General features: G+C 42.1%; 1 protein-coding gene across 2 annotated transcripts in view; it reads left to right on the top strand.

Annotated features, from left to right (window-relative positions):
- MYO7B (myosin VIIB) overlaps positions 1-17,601 on the top strand; it is a 1,466,311-nt gene that overhangs the window by 1,163,134 nt on the left and 285,576 nt on the right. For both annotated transcript variants that reach the window (XM_069213753.1, XM_069213751.1), the window contains 2 exons: positions 13,356-13,482; positions 14,428-14,597. In XM_069213753.1, coding sequence (XP_069069854.1) covers positions 13,356-13,482; positions 14,428-14,597 — 297 coding nt within the window. The remainder of the gene's footprint in view (positions 1-13,355; positions 13,483-14,427; positions 14,598-17,601) is intronic.

Raw genomic sequence — 17,601 nt, 5'->3', positions numbered from 1 at the left:
TGTACAGTTCACTAATCATTCTTGAAAATTAATTTGTTTATGTTTGCTGTCATGAAAGCCATTGTTGAATTTGTATTTTTTTGTTTGTAAAGAATTGCCAGCAATCAGGCTTTCTTAAAGAGCAGCAACAAATACTGGCCCTTTGTCAAAAGTATCTACTATGCAATATACAGGTTTTTTTCAGTGAATGTTTTTTAAAGTTATGTTATGATCACTTACTATTAGAGCAGTGACTCACACCCGAAGGTGTATCTCAGCTTTGCTACTCGAGGGAGGTATAATGCGATTAAAACATCCACGTCTTTAAGAGTCTTTTAAACTTGGCATTTTCTCAGCACAAATGAAGTTGCAGAGGACGTTTGTTCCAGTGAAGTGGGGCACGTTATGAGAAGTATCTACCTCCGAACCTGTAGTTGCGGAAACGAGGGATTCTAATAAAGCTTTTTTTGCAGACCTGAGCAGTCTAGTGGGCTGGTAATTGCAAATTCTGGTGTGCAAGTAAGTTGCGAACGAGTTGGTTAATGCTTTGTGTGCGTTTTCTAGCTGGCAGCCAGTACAAGGCTTTCAAGATGGGTGCAGAGGAGGAGCGTGAGGGAAGGATGCAAAGCAGCCGAGCCGCTGTGTTCTGCATGACTTGGAACTTAGACCGCAGTGTGTTGTTTGCTGCCACTAATAGCGCTTTTCCACAGTATAGTCGACTCGTTATCAAGGTATGGACTAGAGTATTTCTTGAGGTGGAGAGGAGCCACGGAAAGACTTTCTTAGTAGGTGCATTGTGGCAAAGCTGGAGCCACAGCTTGCGCTGACTAGAGCTCCTGAGCCTTTCCAAACAGTACTATCTCGGTCTTATCACTGTTTAGTTGAAGACAGTTGTTTGTCATTCAGGTTAGCAATTTTCCTCATACAGCCCGCAAACTAAGATTTAACCTTATCTGGGTCCTGCCCAAAGAAAATGACAAGCTGGGTTTCTTTGGTATATGATACGATTTCAAAGCCGCATGATCTGACAATTTGCACAAGAGAGCCACATAGACATTAAATGATGTTGGGCTTTGGGACAAACCGTGCAGGACACTTTTGTTGACCGCATCGTTCGAGGCCTGAATGAGTCTAGAGAGATGGTTTGGGTTCCGTTTTCAAGAAAGTCCATGAGCCAGTGTAGCGCTCTGCCATAAATGCCTGCATCATACAGTCTTCAGAATTAAGATCGTATGGGAGACGGTATCATAGCCACTGATAGATCCAATAGTACTAGCATAACTGACATGCCAGCTTCTAGTGACAGTCTGATAGTGTCTCTGTGCTATGCATCGCTCTGAAACCCTATTGTGAGGGGTCTAGGATTTTATGCGCTTCAAGGAAGGCAGCTAGTTGTTTATTTATGTAGCTTTGTAGGCCTTTTACTAAAATAAGGAAGCAGTGAGATAGGTCGGGAGTGGGAAAGAACTTCTGGGTTGGCAGTGGGATTTTGTCGAATTGGAGACAGTTGGGCTGACTTCTACCAGAAGTTTAGATGAGTCTAAGGAAAGGTTGTATAGAGCCGTAACAGATGGTACAATGGCATTGGATAGGCAGGAAATGATAATGGGGGGCCATAAGTCTATTGTGGAGCCTGATTTGGCCCGAGCCAGCATCCCCTGTACCTGTTCCACGGAGCATGGCTCAAATTTGTCTAAAGCAAAAGTAATATTCGGGGGAGGCAGATTGAAGTCGATTTCATCCTCCAACTATCCATGGTCGATAGGCAAGGTCTCATAGATAGTATTGATCTTTCCTTCAAAAAAGTCTGTCAACAAATCATGAAAGGTCATCATGTTCAACTTTTATTATTATTATTATTATTAGTAGTAGTATTAGTAGTTGTAGTAGGAGGAAAAGCAATTGTATTAAAAAACATTGTTTTTCTTTTCCTACATGACTCAATTTTTTATGTTTAATGCTGTAAATTGTAAGCAACACGCATAAACAATGCAGCATCAAATGTAATAAAGCACTGATGTATAGGCAAAAATGTGTGCTTTAATAATTAAAGTAAGTATTTGTGCTCTCATTAACAAAGCTGGGATTTGTAAGCAAGAAATTGTTTTAATAGTTAAAACTTTTAAATATCGGACAAGTGATGTTATGTCCTACTATAACCGATGTATCACACTTACCTAATGTATCTACCATAGCTAACCTACCATACCAAAACTATTATGTCTACTTTTCATGCCTACCTACCATGTGTTATATACTACCTACCATGACTGCCTACCTACCATTCCCAACATACTATACTATCCTGCAGGCCCTACATCACCTAATGTACCATACCAACCTACTGTACCTACTCACCATATTGAATCTATCATACCTACCTACCATACCCACCCAACTTATCTACAATGCCTACCTGCCATACCTACACACAATGCTTAACTACTTTACCTCATTTACCCTACCTACTGTAAGTAGCCTACCATACCTACCAACCATACCTATCCTATTGGACCTTAACCTACTGTATCCCATCTAGCATTCTACCCTAAATACCCTACCATAACTACCCCATATTTCTTACTTACCTATTGTATTTCACTTACTCAACAAACTACTTATCAAATCTACCTACCAAACTTACCATACAGCCCAACCCTACCATGCATAGCTACCATACCTCAATTCTTAACTACCTTTACCTAGCCTAGCATGCATTACTAGAGCTAGCCCACAATCCCTTCCTTATCTACCATTCCTACCTACTTTACTTAAATTATCATACCTAACCTACCTACAGTACCTAACCTAGCATACCAACCAAACTTACCTAACATGTCTATTTACCTACAAGTAACTACCATGCCTACCAGGCATACCTAGCGTACCTGCTGTACCTAACCAACCTACAGAACCATACCTTATTTAACTTACCTTACATAACCTACTTCCTTCTCTATGGGAGGTATATTATATGTGAAAAAGGGGCAGGTTACACCTATTGGACCTCAAGAACGGACTTAAGGTTCTTCAGCCAGCTGTACATAAACCACTGGTGTCTAGCCCAGGAGACCTCTAGCAATGGCATGATGTACTGCATCTACCATTGGCAAAGTGCCAATTTCATCTTTCAAAAAGAATGAAAATGTGAATTCCATTGGTTTCTTAAATAGCACGACCTATTGGCTTTTGCCAGTGCTAGTGGAGCATCTTACAGAATTACAGTTGCACCAGAGCTACGTGAAGTAACAAAAGCCGAAAGTGGAGTATGTAATGGAAAATAGGATGCCTTGCCTGTTGTTGTCTAGGCTCCTATGAAGCCTTGACAAAGCGAAGAGTGATATTCCTCTGTTAGCAAGATGGTTTTGTATGTTGATTTTAAACAAAATCTTTGCAGTGTGAGGTGCTTGGCACTGCAGATGAGTTACCTCAAAGCACTTTACACTTGGGAGTTGCTGGGTCCTTTCCAGCAATAGGACTGTGTCTACTCTTCTTGTTTAGAATGTCATGTCTCTTCAAGTTTTAATTTCCAGTTTCCCCAAACACAGAGGAAGGAGGCAAGGTGAACCCTCTACAAAAGCCAGGTGAGCTTCACAGTAACACACAGGTCACTGCAGAAAATATGCAAATGAAGCACTGCTACCTCTGAAGCAACTGGAAGGTAGTGAGCAGTCGAGGAAACTAGACAAAAAAATACTTAAAAGGACATTATGTTGCAGAGATTTTTTTTAGTGCGCTACCTAAAGGTAAAATGCGTTTAAACCCTGAAAGTGAATAACGTCCGTCCATTATACTCTCAATGTACTGTTTGTACCTTTGCAAATCCTCGTCTGTTGTGCTGTGCGGTTTCCCTCTTATTCAGTGCACAGATTCGGTCAGGGGCAGAAAACACAACCCGGCACCAAAATAAAAGTGCCCCCCACAATGGATTAGAATGCTAAAAAAGTGCCCCACGATTGGAAAATGTGGCAGATTTGAACTTGTAAAGACGGTGTAGAAGTGATTTGCAAGATAAGGAACACTACACGGATTTGAACTTGCTACAGGCTATGTTTGTTTTAATATCAGGGGAATCAACAGTGAAAAACTGATCCAGCAGACCATACAACAGGTCCAGCGTTTTGATTTGTTAGTTGCAGTGTCCTTCAAAAATCCTTGCTTGCTAGTGGTCAGTTATGCCTCTTTGTCCTGCCTTTTTCAACTTTAGGAGCAGCACAAAGTACTGTGTAATTACGCTATGTCCTGTTTACCTCTTCTGAAGGGGGACATTTTCTTTTATTATTGGCCTGTTAGCCTTGCACTGTGGGCGTGTGTTCAGTCCCTCCTTCCCACCAGCTCCCTCTATAAACATAAACCAACATCAGAGAGGGGCTTTTCCAGGGCCAGCTCACTCTCGCTCTCTTCCTCTTGTTATTTTCAGTCTGTGTGGCAATAAAAGTCCAGTCAGTAATTTACAATACTATGAGCTCTAACTCGAGCAAACACAAGACTATTGCATTCCAAATGCTTGTTTCTTTTGTCTCTCCCCTTCACACATGGCGGCCATGACGCTTTGAAGTTTTATTTAACTAGCATTTTGTTTCTGTATTTTTGAAGCCGATTGTGCTAACCACATACTTGTACCGGTGTGTAAACAGCCACACGGTAATTATTATAATGGCACCTTTACTGCTTTTACAAATTAAGGCTTCCATAGTCCCCTAAAGAAAAATGCATACTCGTTAATTTGAGCACTGTACATATGAACTAGAGTCTTGCTATATCGAGCTAATTAACGTAAAAAAAACAGCCAAAGTGACAGCTCATCGTGTCAGGAAGCACTGGGGCGTGGCGAGGCAATCCTGTGTGTAAAATGTCAGAAAATAGTTTCAGGACCGCTTGGTTGTGTTTGCCGTGGGTAACTTGATGTCTACTTGTATTTTGTATTGTAATAGCCTGTGTGAAAACAGAGTAAGCATTCTCTGTGTTAAATTATAAAGCGCTGCAGAGAGAGGAATGGTAATCTCTTCCTGTTAGTTTCTTAGGGCCATATGTACGAAAACATTTTCCCATTGACACAGAATGGGAAAAACCCTTTGCTACATCTGGCCCTTAGACTTTAATTAGTAATATACCTTAAAGTTGCATACGGCAAATGTCATGTCAGTTTTAAAAATCAAAGTAGCTTTCCTGACTGTCAGAACTACGTATTCGTTCAGTATTTTCATGTAATGACGCACAGAACTAGGACGTGACACGCGTGTCACATAATATTTGCTTTGTTGCTGGGGGTCATTCCTCTAACGGGAACTAGTTCACTACCTTCCTGGGGGGTTTTGTTGTGTGGGTTCATTGTCAGTGACTAACTCCTACACTGGTGAGCACTGAGGAGATCACACCCTTAGGAGAAGCGGGGCGGCGCGGGGTTAAGGACTTTTTGCTAGGCAATTGCAGCAGCCGCATGAGGTGTTCAATGTGTCTTTGTAGGTACTCTTTACATACTCTTTACACCTTGCCAATGCTGATGGCACATTATATACGTTCATTCGCAGCGCGGGTTATATCTTACCTCGGTAATCACGTACAAACAGCCGTTGCTCAGTGTGAAGTGCACAGATTAGCTTGCTTTTTATACTCCAGGCCACACAATATAATTAGCACCTACATCCATAGTTGCCAAATTTCCTTTATGTCACGTGTGACCCCTTTAACCTATTTTGATTTTTATAAAAACGACCCCTTGCATGCCGGTCATTTAAGACACTATTTATAACGATGGAAACGTAATTAAAATCCCACAACAAAAAGTGTTATACAGGAAGGCCAGGATGTACTAAATATGTCACATCTGCCATGGCACCATTTAACATTCATGGAGCTGTTTCACACAGCCAGTGCACCTGGCCCATACAGACCGACCACTGCTCACGTTGTGAATATTGTTGTGTGCAGGCCTTTACGTGGGATGAAAAAAGTGAGGTGGATATTCTATAAAGCGGCTGTGGCCTGTGTAATGGCATAAACACATGAGCTAAATTTGTGTAATTTCCATTGTGTACCACACAACAGGTAATTTGATGCCTCTCTGAGCTTTTTTTATTGCCTCCAGATAGAACACAGCTGCTAACACCAGCCAGGACTGGTGGCTTTGTCAGCGGCTGAATTAGCCGTTTAAAATAAGTACCAACAATTATGATGATGGAAATAATGTTGAAACAGTGTTCAACCCGGAATCGCGAGTCTGTGAATTGAACATTGCTGAGGCCTGTGAAAAGGGTACCGGTCTTCAGATCGTCTCCATCACTCCTGCCATGTTTTTCTATCTTAGACATGTGTTGCCCTTTCCTCTCCACATATCCCCCACCTGCATCTTACAGGATTTCGGTACTTTTCCGCACCAATTTTTACTCTCTCCTCACTGTACTTCCTTGTATTGCTTTCACTTTAATAACTCAAAACATATAAGGTACCCTCTAACCTGTAAGCACCACATTTTGTCCTTTCGCGAAGTCACTTTTTTGACAACTGTAGACTTCCTTCACACCCATTTCCACTGAATCACAATTGCAACTGGAGCAGGGGACCGTTGCTCCAAACTCCAAAACCCATGGGTAAAAGACATTGTCATTTACACTGCCAATTGTTCCAACTTTCACAAATGTGAGACCTATTGCATTGCAAATGCTTGTTTATAAATGCAAAGAGACGCCCTCAAGCCACAATATATATGTTACACCTCGTGCAGAATTCATCTGCTCCCTCAGTTTCATTTATTTTTCATACTTGGATGACACTCAGTTTACTAGGGTGGAGAGAGGCCTTTCTTTTCTTAAACTCAGATTTAAACATTGTGTGATCAAGATTGAGTACCAATGTACTTACTTTTAATTCTTTCGAATCTGAGGTGCTGGTTTTTGGAAACCTCTCAATTTGTAATTCTGATTGGTGGCCTATACCTGCTGCAGCATTTTCTGCAGAAATATGGGCATCATTTTTTATATCAACCTTACTTTTCAGGAACATATTTCCAAGACCATTTCCACGTGTTTCTTTCTTGTTAAGGTCCTAAATAAATACCTAACTCCTTTGCCTAAAGACTGCTAGAAAATCTTAGTCTAGGTTTCCATTCTATCAAGACTGGACTATTGTAACTCAGTTTGCATTGGTGTGCCCTGAAAGCTTCCACTGACTGGAGGCGACATAGAATGCTGCCTCCCACTTACGTTTAGGCCTAAATAATTTGAGCCCATTTCTTATGGCTACTCCATTGGCTTCCTGTCGGAGAAGATATCTTTTCTAAGCTCCATGCTTCTCTTATCAACTACTGCAGATCAGGGACCTGTGTACATTAATGTATGTTTGTTTACCTCTTATACGTCTTCCATGCTCTGTCTCTGCTAGCCTCAGTGAAAAACAAGCATTTGCAATGCAATGGGTCTTGCATTTGTGAGACTTATAGCTATTGGTGTTCTCAATGGCAGTCTTTTACCCATGTGGTTTGGAATGGAGTGGATGTATGTGATGTAGAGTGGAATTATGTGGAAAGGATTGGAATTTGTAGTTGTGGAATTGCGTCTGGTGGCATTGTGTGGTGTGGACTGGATTTGTGTAGCAGAATTATGTGCCATGGTGTGCAGTGGAATTATGTGGATAGTAATTATGTTGTAATGAGTGTACTGGAATTATGTGGAGTGGAATTGTGTATCATAGAGTGTAATTATGTGGAATGGTATTTTGTGTAGTGGGGTTTATGTGGTGTGTAGTTGATTTTTGTGGCATGATGTGTAATTCTGTGGTATGGATTGGATGCATGTGGTATGTTGTATCATTGTGTTGTTCAGTTGACTTATGTTGTTTTAGTGGTGTGGAATCGAAATGTGTAGAGTTGAATTGTGTGGCGTGGAAGCATGTGGTGTTGAGTGAAATTATGCTGATTGGAATTATGTAGCATAGTATGGAGTGTATTTATGTGGATTGTTGCTGTGTAGCATAGAGTGGATTTATGTGGCATTGAGTGGAATTAAGTGGCATGTGATTATGTTGTGTGGTATAGAATTGTGTGTCACTGAATTGTGTGGTGTGGAATTGTGTGGTGTTCTGTGAAATTATGTGGCATGCTCTGGAGTTGTATTATATGGCATGGTGTGGAGTGAAGATATGTTTCATGGTGAGGAGTATTATTATATGGTGTGGAAGTATGTGGCATGTTGCGAAGTTGAATTTATTTTGTGGAATGTAATTATGCGTTTTGCAATTGAGTGGATATATGTGGAGTGTAAGCGTGAAGTGTAAATGTGTAGGGTAGAGTGTAATTATGTGTAGTGGAATTATCTGGAGTTAAATTGTGTTGCCCGAAGTCTAATTATATGGTTTGGAGTGGAGTGGAATTATGAAGCAGAGTGGGCTATGCTTGGGCTACAGCATTATCAGTGCCATGAAGACTTTCTGATCCGTGTTGCCCATTCCTCATGCACTTGATGTCCAGATAGTCCTCTGAGCACAACCTGTTTAGTGGGAGACATGACAACGGTTGGGAAGCGAGTCTGAGGCACTTACAGACTTATTGCATGAGCTCAGCCTCAACCATAGAAGCACCACCATTTTGAATAGGTTAATCTTTTGAGAAGAGAGACCACGGGCAAAAACAAAATAAAACATGAGGAGGGCAGAAATCACCCTCTTTGATATTTACCAAAGGGAACACAGCATAACCTCTCTACTCTTGTTGGAGCTATCTGGAGCAGCACACTCACCCTCAAATGCAATTTAGTGGAAACAAAGGCACACAGCTTGTTTTCACTTCGCAGGTACTGAAGAGAGGCATGATTTTGACTTTGTTCAGTCCCTGGTTATAAGAGATATAACCTATAAGCATAACCTGGTATCCGTAATAGCCAAAAAGAGATCTGAGTAGTTGATTTCCTTCAACGTCCAACCTTATTTGTGGCAAATGATACACCCCTCTAGGATACAATTTGATGACGATCTTGACTTCTTGTACAGCTTCCAGAATATCTGCTATTTAGGGTAAATGGTACACTCCTTCCTGCTCACTTGATTTAAATCTTATAATCTACGCATGGATACAGTTCAGATTAATTATTCTTCGGTACAAAACACAGTGAAACACTCATAGGAGGCTTGGATAGGTTTATTATTATTATTTGTAAGAATGTCAGATATGCTGGTCTGTTCCTGTATTTACACAAATAACAACATTCAAAAAGAGGGGAACGAAAAAAGGGAGGCCACCATGATCTAAAGATTTCTTTGCGATTCCACATCTTTCTTCTCCTCTGCCAGGGATGCAAGACCAGAGCACACACTCACCAGACCTGCCATTTCAGACTGTTCTTAGTAATGCGGTGTCCAAAGAATATATTTCTCTACTGGAGCCAAAATCGGGCAGCTCTTGTGCAGAATTAAAGGGCATGGGAACTTACAGTTGGGTCTTTCTAGAAGTAGCAACAAGAAAGTGAACACATATGTTGGGTCTGTGTGCTCTCTCTGTTAATTGTTGATTCTATTAATATTTGTGTTCTCATGTAAAGGCCTCTGGGGCCTGTGGACCTAGTTAGCGCTTTTTAAAAACGCACAAATAAATTAAGACCACAGAAACCCACAGCAGGTGGCAGAAGAAGGGAGTGAAAGGGGGCTTGTAGGTACTAACAGCAGTTGGAGTGGCTACATGGTTTCATGATCTGGCGAGTGGGGGCTGGATGAAGCCACGCAGGTCCAACCAGGCCAGGCAGGACCAGGAAAGGGAATTTGTGCAATGGAGAGGAAGAACACTCTCCAGAACCAGGGAAGACTGCAGGTGTCCCCTCCAGCTCCCCACTCTCTGTTCCTGCACTGGGTGGCAGAGGATGGTGAGCGAGGGTGTCTGCTCTACCTAGCTAAGTGCTGAGGGGCCAGGGGAAGGCATGGGAAGGGGGCTTAGTCAGGCTTCCTTCCGCCAGGATCCTTCCCTTCTCTCCAGGCTAAGCTGGGAGGAGGGGACGGGAGGCATGGATGGCTGCTGCTGGCTGCAGGGCTCATATCGATGCAGTGAAGGGAGGACAGGAAGCGCAGCACGAAGAGAGTGAGGTCGGTTTCAAGGGACCACTTGAAGAGGAAATGCCAGTTGAATCCTTGTGGGGTCCAGAGATGCAGTCATAGTGTTTTGTGTATGTTTTTGTATCTGTTTCACCTTTATCACAGTGTATTTAGTTTGGCTAAAGAAACTGTGAGTTGCATTTTCGATGTTTTTAAATACAGGCTTGTGGGATCATGCTCTCACAAACATCGCACCTGCAGTCACTAAACATTAGAGCGCTCCCCTTGAAGCAGCTCCGATGGGAGCATAGCCGCTGGTCTTGTCCGGCTATGGCCGAGGCAATGAGGAAATTAAAGTTATCCACTCCAAGTCAAGAGTGGGATCTAGGATACAGAAGAATGTGAAGAACATGGGAGGAACTGGGAGGGATGAGTGCTGCATAAAATGCAAGCAGCTATGGGCCTGAGCCCCCACAGAGTAACACAAGCTGGAAAAAAAGAATAAAATAGTCCTCCCCCGAACAGATAAGCACAACAAAGCAGAATGCAATTGTACTTAGTCCCTGCTCCGTGGGTAGACTGTAAGTGAAAAGGAGGGACAAAGAGGCAGGATTGAACACTAGCAAGCAAGGATTTTTAAAGAACACTGAAACAAGCAAATGAGGAGAGGAATGGATTTAAGCCCACAGAGATGTATACTAAAGTATGCTTTAGGTTGAATGCTTATGCTCGACCTAAAAAATAAAGAAAAGGAAGGAAGTGACTGACCGAAAATCCTTTAGATCCTTCTGTGCTCTCTAAAAAAACTGCCCTTGACTCTCCTTTCTATTGCACCTTATTTGCTATTCAGGAAATACCTACCTGAAATTTTGAACTTCTCGATCTGCAAGTGAAGTGTGGCACCAGGGCACCCAAACTTGGCAGCAGTGCACAATGTACAGTTCTCAATCAATCAATCATTATTTAAGTTTCAGATTGACTGAATCATTTTGCCTGCACATTGTTAATGCTGGATTTTGTATGTCCATACTAATAATCGTTCAAATTGGCCAAAAGAGTTAGAAATTGCTGAAGATGTTGCACATGAGATTTGACAAGTTGACAGCTCTCAATACTGGCCCATGGATGCAAAAACCATATGTTTCAGTAGATATTTCCTAAACTTTCGAACAGGCGCTTGCAGATGCAGAGTCACTCTTTACGAAACAAAGGAGTGCAATAATATCACCAATTAACCTCAACTACAATTAATCCATTCAGTCAAGATTTGTAGAGCGCGGCTAATCACCCGTGAGAGTATCCAGGTGCTAGGACTTCAGTGCAAACTTTTTTTTGTTGACATTTTGTACAAGTGCAACACTATGGGGCATATTTACAAGAAAGTGGTGCATCAGCTCTGATGTGCCAATTTTCTGGCATCACCTTGTGCCCCCCAAATGCCACCATGGTAATGCTGTTATTAACTATGCAGAGCACCATGGCTCACGTTAGCACAATAGAATCATAATTTATGACGCCATTGTGACCCTTTGCTGGATTAGCGCATAAATGATGGTGCTTGTCCAGCAAAGCACAGGGAGGCCCATAGGTGATTATGGGAGCGTCACCTTAACGGCTGCCCTGAGCAGGCGCTAAAAATGACAGAAAAAATGTCACAGTGAAATCTTGTAAATTTCACTGTGCCTTTTTTTGGGCCTCACTGCGTGGGAACACCCCCCCCCCCCCGCATACATTATACCGGGCGCAGGTATAATGTGACACAAGGGGTTACAAAGTGGTGCAATGCACTTTGTAAGTATGGCACATGGTGGGGGCCTACTTACCGCCTCCTTAACGTGGAAACAAAATGCCTCTAGGGAGGCAAAAGGAGGTGCAAGGGGCTTGTAAATATGCCCCCCTTGTGGCAAACACCTGCTTGGGTTGTAATCAGGATTGGAACTTAGCAAAAATATCTCAGATTCCACGTAAAGACAGATCAACTAAATTCACACAAAGTAACGCAACCTTGCATGTGCCAAAGAAAAACTGGTGCAAGCTAGGCACAAAAGAAAAAGTATGTGTAAATGAAAATTGCATATGTTGAGCAAGGACCCTTGAGCGGTGATGTGTGCAAGGAGGTTTGTGCTGACAAGTGTCCCTCGGGTACAAAACTCATGCACGACACTGCTGACTGGACTTTGCACCCTGGTGCAAGGCTAAGTCGTGTTTAGCGCCATGCCTATCAGTTTGTGAAGCATTAAACATGCGGCCCCACTATTTTTGCCATTCGCTGAAGGCTCATCATTTTTAGGAGAAGATTGGCTTTGCGTGATTCTTTGTGAATTACGGCCTTCGTCTTTATGGTATTACACGCTGACCGACTGCTGTTCTGTAACTTTCAAAGCAGTTTGTTTCTTATACAGTCGTGTTGCTGCAGTTTGTGCAGGGAAACCGTTTCTTCTTCTTTATAGCGCTGCACCCTTAACAAGAAGTGTGTCTTAAGGAAATCTAGGTGCTTTCCTAATGAGAATTTCAAGCATTGAAAGTATGCAATAAATTCTGTTAATGTGGCACATACACACACTTCTGTGACAGTCAGTCACAGAGAGGGTTCATTGTAGTAGTGACATGACACGGTTGCTACAGGGGTATGCACTGTGTGCAGTTAGCGTGGTGGGGCATCATTCTAAACTTTATTTCTGACCCATGGTTCTTGCATATCTCTCTCGCTCAGCCTAGCGCCAAACCAGTAATTGCACATAGCATACAAGAGGCCCATATTCTTAGATGTACAAAATGTTTGACTTGAATTAATGCTGGTATTTATTAAAATAAAGTTAACAATCAAGTGCTGGCACATTATTTAACTAAAGATGTTTTTGTGAGGAGTCCCACTCTTTGCCCTCCAAAGAACTCATGCAGGAATTGGGACTCTTCTTTCTGCTTGCTAGGTGAAATATGGGGATCGCAGCATTTGGCCGGGCTGCATTTGTCATAGTCAAGCCTTTGTTGCAGCTCTAGAGAGGGTATATGTGTGACAGGTAAGCAGCCATGACAACTGCTAGGCCCCACTGTGTACATATGGAGCCAGGCTAATCTGTCCTACACAGAGGACCCAAAAGCACTGCTTTAACATTCTCTGCGCGCCCACGGCTTCAAGGCAGAATCGATTGAAAGGTGAATCCGTTAACTGCCTACAGCCATTTCAGTTTACAGAGCTGCTTCCTGGCAATCAGTTCACTCACCCATTCATATCCGTAGAATTATTATTATTACCCTTCTTATTTAAGTGTAAAGTCTGCAAAATGTGCTTATTTTACAATGACAGTTTTAGGCATCTGAATTTGAGATCGAATCTGATGCATCTTATTCTCTCGTTGCAGGTCCCATCCTACACAAAAACCAGTTCATTGTGGCTATCAACTGGAAAGGTGTAAGTTTCCTTGACGAGTCTGAGAAGAAACTCCTGAATTTGTCCTTTCCAGAAATTGTAGGAGTTCACACCAAAAGGTTAGTCCGGACATCAGTACGTTTTAAGGGAAGCCCATGTGCCTTGAGCATGGTACGGATCTCACAGACACAGAACACAGCCACGCAGTGTGCAACATGGTGCTAAAATGAAAGCACCTCATTGGTATTGTACTCATTTTGCTTCAGCAGCAGACACTGCTGTTTTGACACAGCAAAAATCACAATTAATATTTTGCCTCCATGGGCAATATGTGAAGTGACTTTTCCGACCACAGAACAATACTGCCAACATAAAGTAAATGGAGCACATGGCAACGGCATTGTTATGATCTGGCTTGACAGCGCAGCTGTCACCAGACAATTATGTTATCATCCCTAAAGAGGGGATTTAGATCCGCCTACATTTTGGGAGCCAGGAGTACATGTTTTGATTGGGCAGACCTTGTGTGCTTCCACAAAAAATTGCTTGCCCTCCAAGCAGCTGTGATCATTTTGTTTATTTCTCAAGCTTACTAAGCTTGAGTTTTCAGGGTCACACCATTGGCATTGGAATGCTATCAAAGTATCTTAGGTAATTAGATCATTTATGTTGTTTTTCTCCGGCAACAGCACAGATGGGTGGAGGACAGTCATTAACCTACTTGAACTTTTAGGTCTGGCTTGACAGTGCAACTGTCACTTGACCTTTCAACCTACACCAGTATTACTCTAAATACAAAAATATACATCTATTCCCATTCTATTTACTTATAATGAGTGATATTACCATGTAACTTTCATTAAAGCCAGACCTATTGGCTTTGCCAATGCTTGTCTACTCAAAGCAGTGCTGAATGGCACCACTGGAGCAGATTATGTGGTTTAACCTTATCCTACTGCTTTGATTTATTTATTTTTGTCTTTGTCATGGCTCCAAGAGCATTACAAAAGAGAAAGTATTGTAACTGCGTATGGCCTAATACTCATTTTGTTTCTGCTTTCTAGGGCAGCAAAGGCATTCGGGCAGACCTTCACGCTCAGCACCTTGCAGGGGGAGGAATATGTGCTGACATCTCCAAACAGTGTGGACATCTCCGAGTTGCTGCTGTTGTTTCTGACTGGACTTAAGCAGAGGTCACAGTATGCTGTTGCGATGCAGGACAGCGGAAAGCAAGGTAACTATTGAAGGTCTAGTGATGTAACATGAAATATTATGATGAATGGTATGTAATAAAGGGAAAGGTTGGATGAATTGAGAGGGCAGGCAAAAACAAGGTGAGTCAAAACCATAGGGAGAACTTTCCAGAGCTGTGCCAGAGTCTCGGCTTGGTTTTAAGTCAGAGTACAAGCTGGGCCCTTGAATTAACTGCCACATAAATTGGTAAAATATAATGTGTAAAAAAACAGCACTGTTTCAGATTTATAAATAGTTTGCTGTTTTTGACTTTCAAATCTCTAGTATATTACATTACTTTACTGCATTCTGAAACATTCATTACAAGTCACAACTTTGAAATATAACTAAAGGATCATTGAAGAAAGAATGCCTTGAGAAGAGTGTGATGCTGTTTCTCTATGACTTGTGGATAATATTATATATGGGCCAACATTTTAGTTTACTCAACCATTAATAAATGGGATTTTTCTTAAATCAGACACCTTGAAATGAATTACTTCTAATTTCTTCCGAAGTTTGCATCTAAGGAAAACGAGACAGAGTAAGGCAACGTGCTTTGTCTGGGATTACACAACTGGGCCAAATATAGAAGTTGGGATTTGAGCCCAGGGTTCCAGGTCCAGCAGTCAATGGGGGGCCACTTTTGGCATCTCCTCCTGCCTCTGATTTTATGGAAAACACGAAACTGGATGATTATCTGCAAAGTTAATATAAAACAACCTAACTAAAACATGGCATTATAAGTTCATCTTTGCTGCTGTCCTCAGAACAATGTAAAACATAAGGAAAGCAGCCACCAGGAACGACAATGTCTACCTTGCCTTAAGAAGTTAGACTATTTCAGAAAATCTTCTACGCCTCAAAAGAGGCCAGAAAGTAGCTTAAACTTAAAAAGACAGTTGGCTTACACAAGTAACATAGAGATGGAGTCTGCTTCTACGTTTACATGCTTTTTTTGGGACAAATCTATAATTTTCAGCTGGATTCAACCAGTAGGCACAGAATCACTTTCTTGTTCTGCATTTATTTTTAATAGAAATTTGTGTAGAAGGAGAAGAATATCCATTGCATACATGCCCATGCTGCCTTCCTGTAGGTATCCATTATTCAAGAGAATGCTGCCTGTTTGTTTATCTTAATAGATTAAATTAGTTGGAGAGATGGTGGTCCTGCAGTCCAACTGTGGCCTGTCATTTAAATGAAACCCACAGCCAACTATTTGACGGGAGACAGGCTAAGGGCTCGATTAAGAGTACAGTGGTCCTAGGACTACTGTACCAGCAGTGGCAGTCTGACTGCCGCATCCTTGGTGGTCTGACCACCAGCTTAGGATGCTGGCAGTCAGACTGCCACAAGACCGCGGCCACTGACAGGATCTTGGATCCTGCAGTGGGGACTGTGGGGAAAGCTGTGGTCAGCATCACGACTTGCCTTTCTGACAGTCTTTTCATGACGGGTACACTTCCATGAAAAGGCCAATGAAAAGGGAGAGACAAGGCCACAGAGGGGGCCCCTACACCACCCATGGCCATGTCGTGGGCAGTGCAGAGGCCTCCCTGTCAGCACAGAATGAGCACTCTCTGCTTTGGCAACAGTGCACATTCTGACTGTGCTGGTGGTGCAGACAGTGCAGCAGCATTGGTGTCAGCTCTCTTTTAGAGCCGAAGCCAATGCCGTCGCACTGTCTCCGCCCTCTGGCCTCACAGGAACATCCTAATACAGCAGTGGAGAGGCTGCCAGCTTGGCGGTGTCCTTCCCACCACTGTATTGGCGGTCCGGTGGTCAGACTGTCAATTTCATAATCAAGCCCTTAGACTTTTCTTGCCCCGCCCTGTTCCACAATTAAGTAATCAGATAATTTGCATGTCTAATGAAGGCACATTGAAATGGCCAATGACAAGTACAATGTGTCTGGCAGTTTTTAGTTAAAAGTAAAAGTGTTCCCACCGCTGCTTGGATTTGTGTGTCTGTATGGATGTTTGAGTGGATGTTTACAGCTGAATTTTGAAGCACATTGGACCAGTAGTATAGGTCAGCAGTAATCCGAATTTAGAAAATACACTGGTGTTTCATGTATTGCAAGAGTGGCCAACACAGTGCTATCTACCACACAGGCCCTTGGTTCTCAGTGGGTGCAATGCTTGGTCCAATTTGCTAGAATGGAGGCAAATCCCAACCACAGACATTCTGATGTACTACACAGTTGGAATGATTTTGGCTAGCGTGATCAAGGAATAATTGAGACATCCCTAGCAACATTAACTATCTAGCAATTGGCAGGCATATATTGGAGAGTGACAGCAACTCTCCAGAGAGATTGGATCTGTGTTTATTGTCACCATACTGATGAAATTTACATTGTTAACTACATTTTAAAACTAAAGTCAACATTTAAACAAATGAACAAGGCAAAGATATTCATGTGATTAGGAGATGCTGACCTTCATGCTGAATTTATCAAGATTATATCCAGTTCTCCTTCCAAAACCTTTGCTACTTTGCTAGTTTCAGAATTGATGAACAATTACGCTAATGAAAGGATCTGAGCTATATAAAGTGGTTAAATAGGCATGTGTTTTTACCACCACAACTTAAAATTTCCATCAATACCTAAGTCTTAAGGGGTTTGACGCTGCTCCTTCCAGGTTTGGAGGGAAAGAGAGTTACACTATTTTATTGTTTGCAAAATATTTCACACTAATTTGCCAAACTGAGACTGGTGCACCAAACATTGAGTGTTTTCCAGACATTTTGCTTGAAAAAAAGGTCATTACTGGTATCCCTCAGTTCAAAATAATTGCTATAACTAAACTAATATTCTGTTTTTCCTTCACAAGATTGATGCCTGTGGTCTTGAAAAGGTAAAACCATTTGATTATCTAAGCATTTAATAGGAATAATCTTCATGATGGATTGTGCTTTTAACCAGGTGCATCCACGTGGCTCGTCCCTCAGTCCTCCTACATTATCCCATCCCTTCTATCTCTTCCACTCTCTTCTCT

This window comes from Pleurodeles waltl, chromosome 11, assembly GCF_031143425.1.
Source record: "Pleurodeles waltl isolate 20211129_DDA chromosome 11, aPleWal1.hap1.20221129, whole genome shotgun sequence".
Taxonomy (NCBI): domain Eukaryota; kingdom Metazoa; phylum Chordata; class Amphibia; order Caudata; family Salamandridae; genus Pleurodeles; species Pleurodeles waltl.
This window is presented reverse-complemented; position numbering and strand designations above follow the sequence as displayed.